The sequence below is a fragment of the Alexandromys fortis genome, unplaced genomic scaffold (genome assembly GCF_014885135.2).
Source record: "Alexandromys fortis isolate MF-2015 unplaced genomic scaffold, M_Fortis_MF-2015_v1.1 scaffold_122, whole genome shotgun sequence".
In the NCBI taxonomy this organism is placed as follows: Eukaryota; Metazoa; Chordata; class Mammalia; order Rodentia; family Cricetidae; genus Alexandromys; species Alexandromys fortis.
In genome coordinates, this window is record NW_026068004.1 from 2,107,435 (window position 1) to 2,126,731 (window position 19,297).

The window sequence follows — 19,297 nt, forward strand, 5'->3', positions numbered from 1 at the left end:
CACACAGGCAATAATACTCGGAATCATTGGTTTTCAAAAAGAAGACATGGGCCTTTAATCTCAATACTCTGGAGACAAAGGTCTGTTGTGGAATATTAGTTTAAGGTGTGTTACATTTGTTTATGATGTGGAACATTTGTTTAATGATGTAAAGATGTTACATTCTTTTATGTTGCATCTGTTTAACTCTGTAAAAGTGTTACTTTGCCTGTCTAAAATGCCTGATTGGTCTAATAAAGATCTTAATGGCCAATAAGTTAGGCAGGAGAGAGGGATAGGCGGAGCTTCCAGGTGGAGAGAACAAATAGGAGAAATCTAGGCTCTGGGGAAGAGAGAAGGAAGAGGAAAGAATGAGATGAAGACACCAAGGGCCCGCCACACATATAAAACTAGAGATAGGGGCAGAGAACAGACATGAAGTTGGGTACAAATTGTTCCCTCCCTGTTTTTAACCATCTTGAAAATTTAGGAATACTTTCTAATGGACGAGGGTGGTTATTTATTATGGCTTAGATATGAAATATTTCCCATAGGTTCATGTGTCTCATCCTCATACAATGTTTTGAGAGATTAGAGATTATAGGGTCTTTAAGATGTGGGCCTTTACTGGAGGAAATATGTTGCTAGGGCCTTATATCAACTCCTGTTCTGGCCTGAGTCCTTTATTTCCTGGTCCACTGAAGTGTGAACAAGCAGCCTCATGCTCCCGCTACCACAGAACCAGCTACTTCAGATGCCCTGCCTGCCCCACCACAATGGACTGTACCTTCTCAAACCCATGAGCAATAGATCCCCAGTTGCTGCTTTCTGGGATTTTGTCAAAGTAACTAATACAGAAAATCAGTACCAGGAGGTGTAATCTTCGTTGTGATAAACCCGACTTTTGTTCGTCAGCCTTTCTAACTGGTTCGTAGGAGGAATGTGGATGAGTTTCATGCTGTGTGCTAGAGGAGTTCTGGAGTGTCATAGCAGAACTTATTCTGATGAGAGTTTGGAAGGGCAGGCCGTCAATGCAAATGCAATCAACGGAGGCCATGCTTCTGAGGTTTCAGAGGGGAACAAGAACTCTATTGGGAATTAGACACACGTATTTGGTGTTTCACTATAATGAAGGGGCTCTATATTACATGCTGCTAATTAGCTGTCAGTCTAGGGAATTCAAGAGCAACACAAGATTCGGTGGCATTGGTGTGTGTGAACCTTCCCCTGCTGCACAGAGAATAGAGGTGATGAGGAAGAAGGCTCCAGCAAAATGAATCTCAGAGACAGAGCAGACCACCTGACCAGAGGAGCAAGACTGAGATGATCGACTGCTTGTTTTCCTCCCATATATAATCTGCTGGCTGGAAATGAGGTGTGGGGGGAAAGATGGTAGAGCCTTCGAATGTTAATCTACTATTTTCGGATTGCTGGCTTTCATCATAAAACACAAAGATCCAGTGCCTGGCTTTTGCTTGTGTGGCAGGTGGCAGGGACTTACAAATGGGGCTTTCCCATCAACTCATGTTCCTGCTTCCTGCATGTGTATTTCATACTGCTAAACCAACAGGGTCAATTCACTTTCGCTTCCTGTTTTGTTAGAAGCGTTAACAGCTATTTTATGTGCATTGGTGTTTTGCCTCTATGTGTATCTATGTGAGGGTGTCAGATTCCCTGGAGCCGGAGTTACAGACAGTTGTGAGCTGCCATGGGAGTGCTGGGAATTGATCTTGGAACCTCTGGAAAAACAGCCAGTGTTCTGAATCCCTGAGCCATCTCTCCAACCCCAGGAAGTCCTTTAATAACTAGATAAGAATGGGGGTACTGGAGCAATAGCTCAGCAGTAAGTACTAGCTACTCCTGAAGCCCACCAGGGTTCAATTCCTAGCATCCATATGGCAGCTCACAACCCTCCTACAGCTCCAGTCCCAGAGGATACAATGCCTTCTGTGGCCCCCACGAGCACTGCATGAGGGTGATGTACAGACATACACACAGGCAAAACATATATACACACAAAAGAATTTTTAAAATTAAAAAAAAATGGTAGTAGTTCTTGATAATGTCAACCAATTGTTTGCTCTTGTTACATTCTAAAACTCGAAGTTCTGCTGACAATCAAGCACACCACTGATTTTGCTGAAGCAAAAATTCCCCAAAGAACATTTGGTTTGCAAAAAAGAGTTTGTGGGGGGCTGGAGAGATGGCTCAGTGGTTAAGAGCATTGCCTGCTCTTCCAAAGGTCCTGAGTTCAATTCCCGCAACCACATGGTGGCTCACAACCATCTGTAAAGAGGTCTGGTGCCCTCTTCTGGCTGCAGACATGCACACAGACAGAATATTATATACATAATAAATAAATAAATATTAAAAAAAAAGGAGTTTGTGATCGGGCTGGAGAGATGGCTCAGTGGTTAAGAGCATTGCCTGCTCTTCCAAAGGTCCTGAGTTCAATTCCCGCAACCACATGGTGGCTCACAACCATCTGTAAAGAGGTCTGGTGCCCTCTTCTGGCCTTCAGGCATACACACAGACAGAGTATTGTATACATAATAAATAAATAAATATTAAAAAAAAAGAGTTTGTGATCCTATTATACTGAAATAATTCACAATGTCTGGTGGTTTATACTGATTATTCTCAGGTGGATGAATTTAGGTACAGTTGAGAAATTTGAAACCTTGTTAATCTCACATCTTTAGCATTACAATTTCACCATAATTTACATATATTTTAGGTGAAGCTACAGACTTAGCTCAATTCACTATAAATGACTATGCAAATTAGCAAAATCAGTTTTTAGAAACTATTAACTAAATCATATTTACATTTACTTTTGTTCAGAAAAAAAAAATCTGACTTCACTTTTCAAGTAAATTCAATGTATTAACAGGGGTCAGTGACCCCATTTCATTGATGAATTCCAAGGCAAAACTGTACTGAGTTGTGTGAGTGTGTGTGGGGTAGAGTGTTGGAGGAGGCGTTTGAAACAAGGTCTTGCTGGGATTTCAGACAGTGGCCACCAAGCTCACCCTGCCTGTTTGGGGTTAGAAATGCTATCCATAGTTGCCTTGTCCCAGGACACACAGGCAACATGCCCCCTCTGACTGCACTTGGAGAGAGTAAGGTGAAATGTCTAAATAAAAGTCCTCATCAGTAGTGTAATTTTCACCCTCTCTAATACTCCCGAAGTCAGGACTTCCCAAGACTAGCGGTATGACCCAGCAGTAATGCCTTGTTTGGCTAGTTATCCCAGCGATGCCCCTCTAATCTTCTGAACGGCACTAAATAGAAGAAAGGAAAGTTTTAGAGCTTCTCCCATCCTTCCCAGCTACTTCCAGGGAGGAGTGGGCCCGCCCTGTTAGTTCCCGCTAAACCTGGCTACCAACCGGCCTGCACAATAGCGGTAAGCACAACAGTCGACCGCCTTCTCTGGGGAAGCCGCCAAAGCAAGAGAGGCGGCGACCACGCGGACCCTCCCCGGGATGAGTCCGGAACCTTTGAGTTGGAGTCCCCGGCGCCGAGTCCGGAGGGATGTTTCAGGTGTACCTCCGCTCGGTCTTCGGACCGGAAGTGAGGAAGGTGGGGCATGTCTTAATTCTAGCAGAAATGAGTAGGCTCTGAGGGCGTAAGGAAGGGGAAGAGTGTCTTTGTGACACTGCTAGCGGCGTTGAGGGGATGGGAGTGTGAAGAGGCTAAGGGACCCATATCGCTGCGACACCGCTGGCACTGAGGGACGCGAGTCGCTGTGGCACCGGTGCACGCTGAAGGAGCGGGTGGAATTGGGTGACCATGGGGATGTGGGCAGCGGTGGACACTATGTGGGATTTCCCTGTGGAGAAGCGAATCTTCGGGGCGGTGTTGCTCTTTTCCTGGACCGTGTATCTGTGGGAGACCTTTCTAGCACAGCGGCAGGTAAGCATAGACGGCCGCCCGACCCCAGCCCCTGGGCAGCCTTAGATTAGCCTGTGCCTCCACCCAAATCCCTAGAGCTTCTCCCAGGCGTAGCACCAGTCTCTGTACTCCTTAACTCCCAGTGAGCTCCCTAATTTTTCCCAGTGCTGACTGTGACTTTGAGGGGTTCTTGGGACGGCAGGAAGTTGTCTGCACCGTGTAATGGGACCCAAGCCTCTTAGCGTCTCATGAGAGGAAAGCCGTCCTCGGTCAAGCTAGAGCCTGTCTGTGCCTGCATTACAGCACCTTAGGATCCTTGGGCCCAAGCTTGACCCCTTTGTCTTTGGTATAAGCTGTCTAAATGAAGAGGCTAACGTTTTAGAGTAACAGCTTGCCATGACATTGATATTGCCTTGCTCAACCACAGGATTAGGAAACTTTTTTTTTTTTTTGAAAGGTCCGCACTCTTTTTCAAAATCCTCTTTAGTGCTTATGCGGTTTGGAGCCCAAAATATATGTGTTTGTGTGTCCGGTTTTCATTAGCACGTCCCCTTTGTTTTTGTTTAAAAATTTGAGTAGTGCAGTGGAGAAGCTAGCGGTTCCCCGGATATAGCCATAATGAACAGTTTGAAGAAATTTGAACGTTTTAAGTGAGATGGACTTTGTAACTGAGTATTGTAGTCTCTCACTGCTGGTTGGCTTAATTTAACCCCATTTCTCTGACGTTCTTGAGAACCTTTCCCTTTAACTGCTGGACCTGTTTCTTGAGCATTGCAGCCTTTTTTCTTCTGCAGTTTTTTTTTTTAATTTACACTGTGTGTGTGTGCGTCTGTGTGTGTGTGTGTGTGTACAAATTTATTTGCCAAGCAAGTGCTCTTCCACTGAGCTACATTGCCAGCCTTCATGAATCTCTTAACTGCAAGGGTTTTTTTTTTTTTTTGCTGTTGTTTTGTTTTTGTTTTTTTTTTGTTTTTTTTTTTTTTTCAAGACAGGGTTTCTCTGTGTAATAGTCTTGGCTGTCCTGGAACTCACTGAGATCTACCTGCCTCTGCCACCTGAGTGCTGAGATTAAAGGCGGGTGCCACCACCACCCAGTTTGTTTGTCTGTTTGTTTGCTTAAAAAAAAATCTGTCAACAACAGGTTGTGCCTCAGTCTCCTCCTTTAGTATGTTCCAAGTCTTAAATTACTATAGCTAGGTACTCAGAGCTTCATTAGTTCAGACTTGCATAAGTACCCTTGCCTGAGGCAAACACACAGCAAACAGCATCCCCAGCAGGCTGAGATGTTGAGCGCTAACCTTACAGTTCACTACTATGCCTAGGAATATCTTTGTGAGGTTATTCCTTAATGCCTTCAGGTGGCCTTGTTTGGTGGTTTTGTTGTTGTTAACATATGGTAGAAAAAGTGTTTGTTTTAAAACCATTGAAGAAGATCTGGTCCATTACACCTTTTGGTATCTGTTCCCTGTGTTATGTCCTAGGGACTGGAATTACCTTTTAGAGTTTGACATGGTGAGAAAATTTGTTGTAAAGATTTGATAAGTTTCTGTCACTCCTCTGTGCCTTAATTTGACCTCTAGGACAAAATTTAATGATGAGCCATTATTATATCAAATGTGTCTGCTGATGTGTGTAATGGTGTAGTGAGCATTCCTGCTTCTCTTTTATCTTGCATTGTTTCCTATGTTGTAAGACTTCCATTGTACTCAGAATGAGTGGTCCCCTTATGATGCTGCAAGTTTGGTTCACACCGGCAAACTGAAAGTGTGACTAAAACCCAGATGGCCATTCCACGTAGTCACCTGGCCTCGGGATTTTTAAATTTTTATTTATTTTTTAAAATTTTTATTTATTTATTTTTGTCTGCTCCTACTCTCCTGTGACACTTGTTTCAGTAGTCAGGGTTCCTGACTGAATGTGGTCTGCACATGCCTGTAACAAATTCTACAAGCTTACCTGACAAACTGGTGCTGCAGAACCTTTGTTATTTGACCACAAATTACTATTGTGTAATAAAAAATATTCATTAAAGTCTTTTTATTAATATTTCAGAGAAGGATATACAGAACAACAACTCATGTACCATCAGAGCTAGCGCAGATTATGGACTCGGACACATTTGAGAAGTCGCGACTGTATCAACTGGATAAAAGTACCTTCAGCTTCTGGTCCGGACTCTATTCAGTGGTGGAAAGCACTGTGAGTGATTTCTTTCTTGGAGACACAGCTCTCGGGTTGTTCTGTACTTGGTAATACTTGGTTTTGTTTTTGCATTTTTGTGATACAGAGGTTATAATGCCTGTAAATCCTAGAACGCCTTCTTAAAATGTTTATGTGTGTTTACTCTGACACTGTCTTACTTGCTCTGTAGACCAGGCTAGCCTCAAACTCACAGAAATCCTCCTGCTTCTGCCTCCCGAGTGCTGGGATTAAAAATGTGTGCCACCCCACCTGGCAACTACAGCAGCTCCTATAAAAGAAAGTATTTAACTGGGGCTTGCTTAAAGTTCCAGAGATTAATTCATTGTCATCATGGCAAGAAGCATGGTGGCATGTAGCATGGTACTGGAGAAGTAGATGAGAGTTCTTCATCCAGATCCATAGGCGGCAGGAAGAGAAAATGATACGGGGCCTGCCTTGGGCGTTTGAAACCTCGGAGCCCACCCTGAGTGACACACTTCCTCCAGCAAGGCCACACCCCCAGTTCTTCTCAAGTAGCCCCACTCCGTGATGATTAAGCATGCAGATGTACGGGTCTCTCAGAGTCATTCCTAGGAGTCAAACCTAGAACCTTGAGCAGTCTACCCCAGCCATACCCCGGCTGTTGCCTTAATGATAGTAATGAATGTAGTGTGAGAGGTGAGAGAAGAGGCGCTTCCATTGCTTAGTCAGTTGAAAACAGGATATGGTAACTGTCACCTGAAGGCCAGATATGAAAAGAACCTTATATTATATGTGTCCTTTAACAATCCGTACAGGTCTACTGCTTCCACTGCAGCCTCCTCTGCCTCCTTTTGATTTGATTTGTTTGTTTGTTTGAAGCAGGTTTTCTCTGCATAATAGTCCTGGCTGTCCTAGAATTTACTCTGTAGACCAGGCTAGCCTCAGTCTCGGAGATCCGCCTGCCTCTGCCTCCTGAGTACTGAGATTAAAGGTGTGTGCCCCCACCACCAGGCTCTTTCTCTTCTTTCTCTTCCTCCTTTTCCTACTCTTGCTGAAGATTGAACTAAAAGTCTTTTATAAACTAAGCTTCTTTGAAGTTCTTTGTCTTTATCCCCACATGACCCTGATAAAAAGACAGGAAAAGCATTTTCAGCTTTTCTGTGATTATCACTAGTAAGTAGTTGCTGGAAAGATGGCAGTAATTTGGTAGTACTGGTGATCATGGGAATGGCGTGTGTTGTGATAGAAAGTAGGGGTAATGCCATCAGTGTTATGACTTTACAGTTTGCTGAGGCTCACCTCTAAACAGTACTGATGGACCAAAGCTGGAAACAGTACTAGTTATTTTCATTTCATAGAGTTTTTATGTCTATTAGTTGATGTTTATAATAGTAAAGTAGAGGGATAGTCATTTTCCCCCTTTCTGGGAAGAAATGAAGGCTCAGAGAAATTAAATGGCCCATTTAATGGCCAAGTGGGAGAACTGGGTTTGCAGTTTTGCTCCACTGAGTCTTTACGCTGAAGAAAGTGTTCTTCCAACTATGGACCACAGTGTGAATGTGGTGGGATTAAGTTCTGGAAAATTAGGAGCTGCATTTACCACTGAACAAAACCCCCTTATTTTGTATTGACCAAAATTAAAAGATTTGTATATTTTGAACACAAAGAGAACATTAAGTTTACCCTCCCTCACACACACATACACATACACTGTTTGCACTGTTTTTTTGTATCTGAGAAAAACTTAGCAAACCCTGTATAAACCAATCGTGAGGGCTACTTTTCACATAAGTGTGACAAAGCAGCCCAGACTCTGAGATAGACTTCACCTGGTCTCTCACGGAATCCTTAAGAACCCTTCCTAGAAATGGAGTGGCTAGCACTGTGGCGCTATATCCTGTAATCCTAGCTTCCTAAGAGTTGTGGCAGAAGGATTGCTTGAGTCTGAGAGATGGAGACTGCCCTGGGCAATACAGCAAGACTGTAGTAAAACACCATCAAGAACTGTTAGGGTTGGAATGGAGAAGACCGGAGTAGAAAAGCTCAGGTTGTGTGTGTGGTGTCTGCAGCCCGTTTGCCTGTGTGCGTGAGCACGTGTAGAGGTCAGAGGCTGACGCTGAGTGTCTTCTGCAACCTCTTCTCTATCTGATTGCTTGAGACAAGCTCCCTAACTGAACCTATAGATAACTAATTGGGTAGCCTAGATGGCTAGCGAGTTCCATGGCTTCTTCTGCTTACCTCTCTAGAAGTGGGATTACAGGTTTGAGCCCCATGCCTGGATTTTCATGTGGGTGCTGGGATTCCAAAGTCAGGTCCTCACTAAGCCATCTTCTCTTCTCAGTACTTTTGGTTTTGTTTTGTTTTGGTTTGGTTGGGGGGTGAGGAGGGGTTGGGGTGGTCTCACTATGTAGCCTGGCTATCCTAGAATTTGCTATGTAGACCATGCTGTCCTTGAATCCTCTTAGCCTATTGAATGTTGGGATTAAAAGAAGTGACCCACTAAACTCAGCTAAGCTCCATTTTTTCTTTCTTCTTTAGGTTCTACATATTTCTACACAAACATTTCCATCTTTGTTTTGTGTTTTGAGACAGGGTTTCTCCAGGTAGTCTCAGCTGTGCTGGAACTCACTCTGTAGACCAGGCTGGCCTTGAACTCCCAGAGATCACTTGCCTCCTGAGTGCTAGGATTAAAAGCTACCACTATAGCCTAGCTGCATTTTCATCTCTTTAAGCCTCATTTTCTCCTGAAAAGTAACAAGAGTTGGAGATGTGGCTCAGTGGTTAATAGTATGTTCTGCTCCTCCAGAAGAGCCAAGTTTAATTTCCAGTTCCTACACTGGGGGGCTCACAGCTGCTCAAAACTCCAGCTGCAGGGAATCCAGGTACCTCTTTTGGTCTCCATGGGCACTTGGAATTGCATGCACATACCCCTAACACACACACACACACACACACACCTAACACATACACACACCCCTAACACACACACACCTAACACATACACACACTCCTAACACACACACACACACACACACACGAAATAAATGTTTGAAAACATAAAATAAAATGAGAGGTGGATAGTCACTGGACCTTTGTAAGGCTTGTGGCATGGACTGAGTAGGCAAGGTAATATACATGAAGCACTTCATACAAGGCTCAACATGTAACAAGCACTGGATTTCTTTGGGCATTACTTTAACCTCTCTGTGTTCCGGTTACATTCCTGCCATGTCTGCTTTTAAGACTATTGAAATAATACATATGTCAGAGTACTGGAGTTGTGTCTGTTGCGCTTATTGATTCTTTTCCTAGGACTCCCAGGAGTGTACTCGGAGGATTATTAGCATGGAGAGAGTGTATAGCTCACCATACTTGTTTTTCAGTCCCCAAAGTAAACTAAACAAGGTTTGGAGCAGCGCTTTCCAAATGTGTTCATAAATCATTCAAAGGCATGGAGGTTTGGTAGTAGCTATTTTCATCTTCTATCAAAGCAGTATAAATCCTTGATTCTACAGTAATTGTTAGTATTGGGAGGAAGATTAAGGGAGTGCCATCCTAGGTCAGTCAACAACTGTAGCATATGACAGATAGTGCTGCCAGAACGTATCTTTTAGGAACAAGTTTCTTTTGGCCACGATGGAGTTAATTGTAGCATAGTATTAATTCGTGCACCTGGAGGTCACAGTCGGATTATTTAAACAATCACCTGTAAGTGGGTATCTGCCAGATTCACCTGTAGGCTCTTGGGTCCCAGCCCAGCCTCTGCAGGCTGTGGCCCAAGACTGCATTCCTGACTAACCTCAAGCACTGCTGCTCCTGGCTCTCCTCAGAAGCTTACTTGAGACCTGTGCAAATCAGTGGAGCTGGTAAAACTCTAAATGACAGCCAGGTGTGGGAATGCATGCCTCTAATCACAGCACTGGGGAGACTGAGGCAGGAGTATCATAATGAGTTCAAGGTCAGCTAAGGCTACATAGTGAGTTCTAGTTGTGCCTTGACTGTTTCAAAAATGAAACAAAAAGTGTAAAGGATGGGTAGTATGCGGTGTGTCTGCGTTTGTAGAGAAATAAGAACACAGGTGCAGTGGACAGAAATGTAGTGTGGGCGCTGGAGAGCAGCTGCTAATCCCAATAAAGCTAACAGTCACCATGGAGAGAGCTTCGAAAATACAGTTCTGGCCAGACGTGGCATGCACATCTTTATCCCAGCACTTGGAAGGCAGAAGCAGGCAGCCTGGTCTGTGTGGTGAGTTCTAGGACAGCCAGGGATGCATAGTAAGACCCTGTCTCAACAAAAAACAAGTTGTGAATGAGTGCAATCTGGTATCCTTTATATATACACTTAAAAGTAGAGAATCTCTGCATTTCATCAATGTATATAAAAATGGAAAGTAGCTTGGAAGAATATTCATAAAATATTATTTTTCCCAAGCCCTTCAAGCTGGCTTGTAGATACAGCTTAGAGTTATAGACCTAAAGCCCTGTGTTCCATCCCCAGCAAAACACAAACCCACAAAACAAAACCTGAATGAGGAGACATATTTGAATTCATAGCTATGAGCGTGGTTGATTCTTGATCTTGTGTTTCTGAGTTCCTATCTGGAGAAAAACACATTGGTTCTTGACAAAGTGAGCTTTGCAGCCTCATTGTTACTAGGACCTGTTGTGGTAATTGGAGTTTCTTTATAAGGTGGTGCCAGTGATCAAATCCAGGGCTTTATATATGCAAGTACTCTACCAGTACGCAACATCGCTAGCTCCAGAAGTTGACTGACTCCCTTTCTTCCTTCCTTCCTTCCTTCCATCTCTTCCTTCCGCTTCCCTCCTTCTCTTCCTTCCGCTTCCCTCCTTCTCTTCCTTCCCCCTTCCCTCCTTCTCTTTCTTCCCCCTTCCCTCCTTCTCTTTCTTCCCCCTTCCCTCCCTTTTTTCTTCCTCCCTTCCCTCCCTCTTTCCTTCCCCTTCCTTCCGTCTCTTCCTTTCCCTTCCCTCCCTTTTTTCCTTCTCTCTTCCCTCCCTCTTTCCTTCCCTCCCTCCCTTTCATTTCTTCCTTCCTTCCCTACAACTGGAGGTTGCACCAGGGCGTCCTGCAGGCTAAGCAGTCACTTCACTACTAAGCACTCCCTTGCTGTCTTCCCAGCCCTTCAGGCAGGTCTCACTGTTTCTTGGGCTGGTCTTTAACTCACGCTATAGCCCAGGCAAGTTTTGAACTTGTAATCCTGCCTTAGTCTCCTGGTTAGATGGGATTACAGGCTGCTGATCACACATTGTTTTCATGATTTGAGCTGCTTCGTGGTTTCTGAAGTTCTGGTGATTTGGTGAGTGTTGGTTTACTTATTTGCCCAAGACAGAGTGGTAAGGGCCTACTCCTGAGGCCCTGACTCCTGCCTCGGGACTCATCTTTTCCTACCCAGGGAAGGCCTGCGTACCCTATTCTGCCCCACAGTCTGCTGCATGGGTGGGACTTCTGTATCAGTACTATTTCTTTAGCAGCTAGCTGTGTAGGAAGCAGGGGGCTCATTCAAACTTGAGTTCAAAACCAACCTGAGCAACATAACAAGATGATGTCTGAAACATCTGTAAGCTAATACTCTTTTCCTGACTGAAAAAGACAGTTTCCTTTCATGGAAAAGATAGTTAAAGCCAGATTGCCTGGTTCACGTGCCATCGGTTGCTCCTTACCAATGTAAACTTAGTTTGATTGATATGTTTTGATTTTAGTCTCTTGACAAAAGTCTTTAATTTTTATAAGCTATTACGGTTAACACATGATTTTCATTTCTAGGGTACACTGATGTTTTTGATACATTATAATATTGTTCAGGATAATTAGCATATCTGTCACCATAAACAATAGTCGTGTGTGTATGTGTGTGATATAAACATTGAAACCTTCTCTTCTACCTGTTTTCAAATTCAACTATACAAAAACTAGAATCTGTTCCCACTGTAACCTTGTACTGTTAGTGAATTCCTCCTCAGTCTCACTCCTAGTTTTTATTTTTAATTGTCACATAATAATTATACACATTTATAGAGTACAGTGTAATTTAGAAAATTTATGCCATGTGTGGCAATCGGACCAGTGTAATTAGAATCCCATTTCCTTAAATATATCTATGCCAGAAACCTTTGGATTTGTGGTTCTTGTGAAACACTTCATAAATTGTTGTAGGCTCAAGTTACTGATTTTCCATAGATGTCTGAATTAACCTCTACTGACTGTTTTGATATTCATTATCTAGCGTGTTTCTTTCTTTTTTTTTTTTTAAGATTTATTTATTATGTATACACACACCAGAAGAGGGCATCAGATCTCATTCTAGATGCTTGTGAGCCACTATGTGGTTGCTGGGAATTGAACTCACATCCTCTGGAAGAGCAGCCAGTGCTCTTAACCTCTGAGCCATCTCTCTAGCCCTCTAGCATGTTTCTAAATTCATTCCTCCCATCCCCTTCCAGGCTCTAGTGACTACTATTTTATTTTCCCCTAGAAGACTGATTTTTTAAATTTTTTTTTTTTTTAAGATTTATTTATTTTGTTTGCAGTGTTCTGTCTGCATGAGTGCCTGCAGGCCAGAAGAGGGCACCAGATTTCTTTACAGGTGGTTGTGAGCCATCATGTGGTTGCCGGGAATTGAACTCAGGTCCTCTGGAAGAGCAATCAGTGTTCTTAACCGCTGAGCCATCTCTCCAGCCCGAAGGCTGATTTTTAAAATCCTTAAAAAACGATTTATTTGTTGGTGGTGGTATGGGCATGTGTGTACATGATTGGAGGTCATACATGTGTGCCAAGGTGTGCAGATGGAGGTGAGAACCACTTTTGGAAGTCAGTTCTCTTTCATCTTTTATACTGATTCCAGAGAAGGTCATCAGACTATGTGGCAAGTGTCTTTACCTGCTCAGCCACCTCTTTGGCCCTAGATTATTATATTTTTTAAACCTCCAAAAGTGAGTGAGATTCCTGGACTTGCCTTTTAAACAGGCTTTTCAAAATGTAATTCATGCTGGGCAGCAGTGGCGCATACATTTAATCCCAGCACTCAGGAAGGAAAGGCAGGTGAATCTCTGTAAGTTCAAGGCCAGCCTGGTCTACAAGAGCCAGTTTCAGGACAGCTAGGGCTGTTACACAGAGAATCCTTCTCGAGAACCCCCCCCCAAAAAATTGTAGTTCACATACCATACAGTTTACCCATATACAGTGTATAGGCAAAAATAGCTCAGTAGTCTAAACTTAGTGTCTCCGTAGTTGGTATTCTTCTAAATACGTACTTTATTCTAAATGGGTTAGTCCCCCACTTTTTCTGTGACTTACTTATTTTCCCTTTCATTTTTCCTTATAACACACTCTTTCATACGATAGTTTCTAAAGCTGTTTAAATGTGACCCAATCTGCTTTGTTTTACAGCTTATTCTTCTCTTTGGAGGAATCCCTTACCTTTGGAGGCTTTCTGGACGGGTCTGTGGATCTGCTGGCTTCGGCCCAGAATATGAGGTATGTGATTTCTTTGCCCAGATTGGTCAGTCTTTATTTTGCTTGGTAAGCGTTACACTAAGTTGCCTTTTTGGCTCCTACCATCATTAGACTTGCCTCTCAGTCCCAACAGCCTTTGTGTGTGTATTAGCATAATGCCAGTAGTTAGGGTACTTTTTCTGTTGCCATGACAAAGAACAACCAAAGCAGCTTGTAAAAGAAAGCATTTTATTTGGGACTCACCATTTCAGAGGGTGAGTCCATACTACCATGCCAGGGACATGGTAGCAGGCAGGCACGGTGCTGGGGCAGTAGCTGAGAGCTTACATCTGATCCACAGACAGAGGCACTGACACACCTCCTCCAGCAAGGCCACACCTTGTAATCGTTACCAAACAGTTTCACCAACTAGGGACCAACATTCAAGTACCGTACCTATGGGGGAACATATCACTCAGCTACCACAGCTAGTTACTAGAACTCCAGAATTCTAAGGGCTTTTCAGCTTATTTCCCAGTCATATAACAGCCAATATGAGTATTTTCAGTTAGCAGGTGGCTTTGTTCCGTGTGGCTAGGTAGCGAGTCAGCTTGTTTTTGTTTTATGGGTTTGTCATCTGGTGTCTAATGACAGTGGGGAGAACATGCCCTCTTTTTAACTTCCGTAATGCTAAGTTTTATCGTACATTCACATTACATGGTGAGTAGTCATTTGATCTTACCCAGACGGAAGGGCACTGGGAAATGTAGTCTTGATTAGGCTGCTGCTTCTTAGGAACAACCCTGTGCAGTGACGGGGTACGTACCATTAATTCAGTGGGACTCATACTTAGCAGATTCTTCTGTGGCATACATAGTAAGCAGATGCTTCAGATTAAGCAGAACATCTATCTCCTTAAGTGAACTCTCCATCTGTAATGGATGCTGCAACCCTGCTTTCTGAGTTTTTCCTGGAAGCTTCAGAGTCGGTTACCTCTTTCCCGACTCTATTGAAAATCATGGACCTCCTGTGTGAATAGGTACTCTTGGCTTTAACTCTGTGTAGGCTGAGTTTCTCCGTATCTCGGCAGTTGCTTCCCAAATCACGACTCAGAGACTTATTAATTACAGATGCTCGGCCAGTAGCTCAGGATTAATACTAACTAGCTCTCACAACTTAAATTAGCCCATCTATTCATCTGTGTCCTGCCACGTGGCTTGTGACTGTTACCTCTCCTCATACACATCTTGCTTGTTCTGTCTCTTGGCATCTCCTCTGACTCTACCCTTCTTCCCAGCATTCTCTCTACCCCAAAAATTCTGCCTAGCCATTGGCCAATGTGCTTTTTATTAACAATAAGAGCAGTACATATTTACAGTGTACAAAGATTGTTCCACAGCAGCTCTGCTCATCTTGTGCCCTTTTCCATATACCATTTTCTAAGGCAACAGGATTCGTGTGTGTGTGTGTGTGTGTGTGTGTGTGTGTGTGTGTGTGTGTTAGACGACAGCTTGCAAGAGTCAGTTCTCCCTTCCATCATAAGGGCTCTAGGGCCGGATTGAGCCAGTCAGGCTTGGTGGCAGACTTCCTTACCCACTGTGTCGTCTTGCAGGCTCGGAGTAGAGTAAACACAGCTTCCATGTGTGCTAGTAAGAAATAGTCATCTCTCACTGTGCAAGGCAGTGCAGCTCATCTGCACATGTATGTGGAGACATTCACTGGGCATGTGCAACTAATGGCTTCTCTCCCCTTCAGCCCTGACAAAGAAAAGTGACTTTCTTCTCCCTCAGCAAACATTAACGGCCATTACCTCCACAGCTAGGCACAAGTCTTAATGGGATGAGTTTTGTATTTAAGAATGACTTTGTATTCTTTTCATATTGTTTAAATAGCGAGGCCTTGTTCTTTTGTGGCTGCATGATGCCAGCGTCCTCACTTTGTGTAGTTCTTTTTTTTTTTAATTTTATTTATTTATTATGTATACAGTGATCTGCCTGCATGTATCCCTGCAGGCCAGAAGAGGGCACCAAATCTCATTACAGATGGTTGTGAGCCACCATGTGGTTGCTGGGAATTGAACTCAGGACCTGTGGAAGAGCAGGCAGAGCTCTTAACCACTGAGCCATCTCTCCAGCCCCTGTAGTTCTGATATGTACAAATGTAAGTTACCACGGTTTGGTTGGAACACCGCCTCTTCAACACTGTGGCTCAAATTTCAGTTACCATGGTGTATTATGTGAATAGTCACATAAACTGCAGAGCTCCCTCTTAGCTGTTCAGCATACAGACCACAGGATAAGTGGTAATCAGGACCAGTCAGATCAATATTTTCAACAATCTAAGTGGCTGGTTGCTGCACATTTGTTATTCACTTATTCAGAATGTGATGCCTCATCCTATGTAGCCCTGGCTGGCCTGAAACTGTCGACCAGTCTGTCTTCAAACTCACAGATCCTCCTGCCTCTGCCTCCTGAATGCTGGCATTAAAGGAGTGCACCACCATTCCTGGCCCAGGTGTTAGCTTTGTACATATTATCCTTTGCATATATTCTGTATTAATAAAAATTAAAACAATGCATTCTAAAATGCCAAAGGTGGTTTTTATGTCCTGAGAAGCTGGCAATAAGAAAATTCAGTAATGCACAGAACTTCTTGTATAATTAAAAATATTCTTTTGTTTGTTTGTTTTTTGAGACAGGATTTCTCTGTAGCTTTGGAGCCTGTCTTGGAACTAACCTCTTATAGATCTGCCTGCCTCTGCTTCCCTAGTGCTGGGATTAAAGGCGTGCGCCACTACTGCCTGGCTTAAAAATATTTTCTATATTAAAAAATGAAGCCAGGCATAATGGTTTACAATGTGTGCATTTATACCTGTAATCCCAGCACTGATTAGGCTGAGGCAGGAGGATTGTGAATTTGGGTACTGTTAGGAATATTTCCTAACCAGTCCTCTCCGGCACAAAGAACTCCAATCAAACCAGATTAGACCAAATCAGAAATGCCCACATTTAATGAATGCTGTGCCAGGAGTATGGGGGTGGGCGGGGCACGGGGACGACAGGGAGAGCACATGCAAAACCCTAAACGACGTGTTTCTTTTTCCAGCACTAGCCTAAATACCCTGTGGGAGTGGTCCTGGCCCTCCCCCAGGGAGGGGTCAGCGCTTGGCATGCTGGGAGTTGGAGTTCAATTGCTTGGCAAGCTGGGAATTGGAGTCCAAGTGCTTGGCAATTCCCAGGCCAGGGACTGGGGTGACACTTTCAACTCAATATTATATTCCAGACTCTTTGGATATAGGGGTGTTAGAGGGCTAGCGTCTTACTTTTGACCAATACTTTTGACCAAACAGGTACATAATAAGAGCTCTGTCTCAAAAAAAAAAAAAAAAAAAAAAGGCAAGAGAAGAAGGAGGAGTTGGAGAATCACAGTTTGCTCTAGGTGTAGGCAGTATGTTTCTTTCAGAACTTCCTGGTGTCCCAAACTTCCAGCAAAGAATCTCACACCTAGTGTCCTGTTTTTGTGCAGTGAGATAAGGCCTGGTCTTTCTCAGCAAGTGATGAGCCTCCTTGACTCAGAGTACTCCAGAGTTCTGCTCCATGTTGTGCATAGATGGGTTGGGCCGAGCCGGTTCCCGTCATGTGCAGCATTTATAATGCTCTATGTCCTAGAGCCCTGGAGCACTGCCTTCTAGAAACAGTTTTTCCTCATTGCCCAGCTTCCTGGAATGTCTTCCTTCTGGGTTGGTGTGGAAACAGAAGAAAGCTGTCACTGTCTATATACTCTGCAGGTTTCTCCAGGGGTGACTTCTGTACCCCACTGCCTTTCTCATTGGAAATGTTTCCCTTGACTCCGTTCCTCTCCCAGGTTCTAGCTCATACTTGCCTTTTGGGAGTAAAGCAAGAAACATCATGAAAGTTAGAAAAGAGAAATGGGGGGTGCTAGAGAGATGGCTCAGTGGTTAAGAGCACTGTCTGCTCTTCCAGAGGACCCGGGTTCAATTCCCAGCACCCACATGGCAGCTCACAACTGTCTGAAGATCCAGTTGCAAGGGATCTGACACCTTCACACCAATGCACTTAAAATAAAGTTAAATAAACCATAAAAAATAAAAAAAGAGAAATGGGTAAATTTATAAAAAGTTAAAAGGGAAATTGGGTAATTCTTGGCATTTGATCGAACAGTTTTTTGAAGGTGATTAAAGTAATTATTGGGGCTAATTTTCTCTATTGGAATTTAGCATTTTACAAAAACTTGAACACACTGCCTGGTCTAGTTTCTTCCTTCCTTCCTTCCTTCCTTCCTTCCTTCCTTCCTTCCTTCCTTCCTTCCTTCCTTCCTTGCTAGGGTTTCTATTCCTCTCAAGAGACACCATAATCACTGCAGCTCTTATAATGGAAAACATTTAATTGGGTGGCTTAACAGTAGTTGAGAGATTTAGTTCGTTATCATCATGGTGGGGCATGGTGGCAAGCAGGCATACATGATGCTGGAAAAAGGAGTTGAGAGTCCTACATCTTAATCTATATGCAACAGGAAAGAACTGAGATACTGGGCTTCACTTGAGCACATATGAGACTTCAAAGCCCTCCCAACAGTGACGCACTTCCTTCAACAAGACCATACCTAGAACAAAGCCACACCTCCTAATAGTGCCACTCCCTAGGAGGTTATAGGGGCCAATTACATTCAAACTGCCATTTCTTCCTTCCTTCCCTCCCTCCCTCCCTCCCTCCTTCCTTCCCTTCAACCTCCTTCCTTCCCTGAAACAGGTGTCACCTAAACTGACTCAAACTCAAATCTGCCTACCTTTCTGTCTCCCAGTGAGTGCCGGGCCTGCTTTCTATTCTGTTCTGAGTCCACCTAGTGCTGGCCATCACACTCATTTCACACTCGCACTTCTCTCTCTGGGCTTTTGCAAATTGCTTGAAATTTCTTCTCCTTTTAAGGTTGTTTCTCTCTTTCTTAAATTCAGCTAAGTGTGGTGGCTCATACCTTTATTCCCAACCTTGGGGAGGCAGAGGCAGTTGGATCTTTGTGAGTTTGAAGCTATCCTGGTCTTCATAGTCAGGGAGTCCTGGGCCAGCCAGAGCTACATGGTGAGACCCTGCTTCAAAACAAACACACAGCAAAACCAAGAATAAATGTTCCTTGAATCCAACTAGCAACTCTCTTTTCTGAATACTACCAACCATTGTGTCCCTGTGACTTAAGGTGGCTTTCAAGTCATGCCTCTTCTTGCAGGTAAACATTTCCCAAGGGCAGGATGCCATTGTAGGCCTGTTCCCCACGGGATCAAGTGCATTGCTTGGGATACAGTAAGCACACATTGCATATTTGCTGATTTTTAAATTTTTTTTTCTTGTCCTCAGATCATTCAGTCTTTGGTGTTCCTTCTGTTGGCCACACTCTACAGTGCACTGACTGGCTTGCCGTGGAGTCTCTATAATACTTTTGTGATAGAAGAAAAACATGGCTTCAATCACCAGGTATAATAGAAATTATCAGGGTTTTTAATATGAAGATTTTTATGCATTGGTCCTATGGTGGCAGTAATTTAGGTATAGTTTGCTATTTAGAGCATGAATCAACTGAGGAAAAAGAAACTACAGTTATGGTAAAGACCTTAGTTTAAGGTCTTGATAGAGGGTTAGAGAGATGGCTCAGAGGTTAAGAGCACTGGCTGCTTTTCCAGAGGTCCTGAGTTCAATTCCCAGCAATCACATGGTGGCTCACAACCATCTGTAATGAGATCTGGTGCCTTCTTCTGCTGGTGTGTGTGTATAATATATGTAATAAAACAACGAAATTTAAA

At 43.5% G+C, this 19,297-nt stretch overlaps 1 protein-coding gene across 1 annotated transcript in view; it reads left to right on the forward strand.

The window, feature by feature from the left end:
- Positions 1–3,544: 3,544 nt before the first annotated feature.
- Zmpste24 (zinc metallopeptidase STE24) overlaps positions 3,545–19,297 on the forward strand; it is a 39,607-nt gene continuing 23,854 nt past the window's right edge. Inside the window, exons 1-4 of the mRNA XM_050161297.1 lie at positions 3,545–3,894; positions 5,926–6,072; positions 13,441–13,527; positions 18,855–18,971. Coding sequence (XP_050017254.1) covers positions 3,772–3,894; positions 5,926–6,072; positions 13,441–13,527; positions 18,855–18,971 — 474 coding nt within the window. The 5' untranslated portion in view covers positions 3,545–3,771. The remainder of the gene's footprint in view (positions 3,895–5,925; positions 6,073–13,440; positions 13,528–18,854; positions 18,972–19,297) is intronic.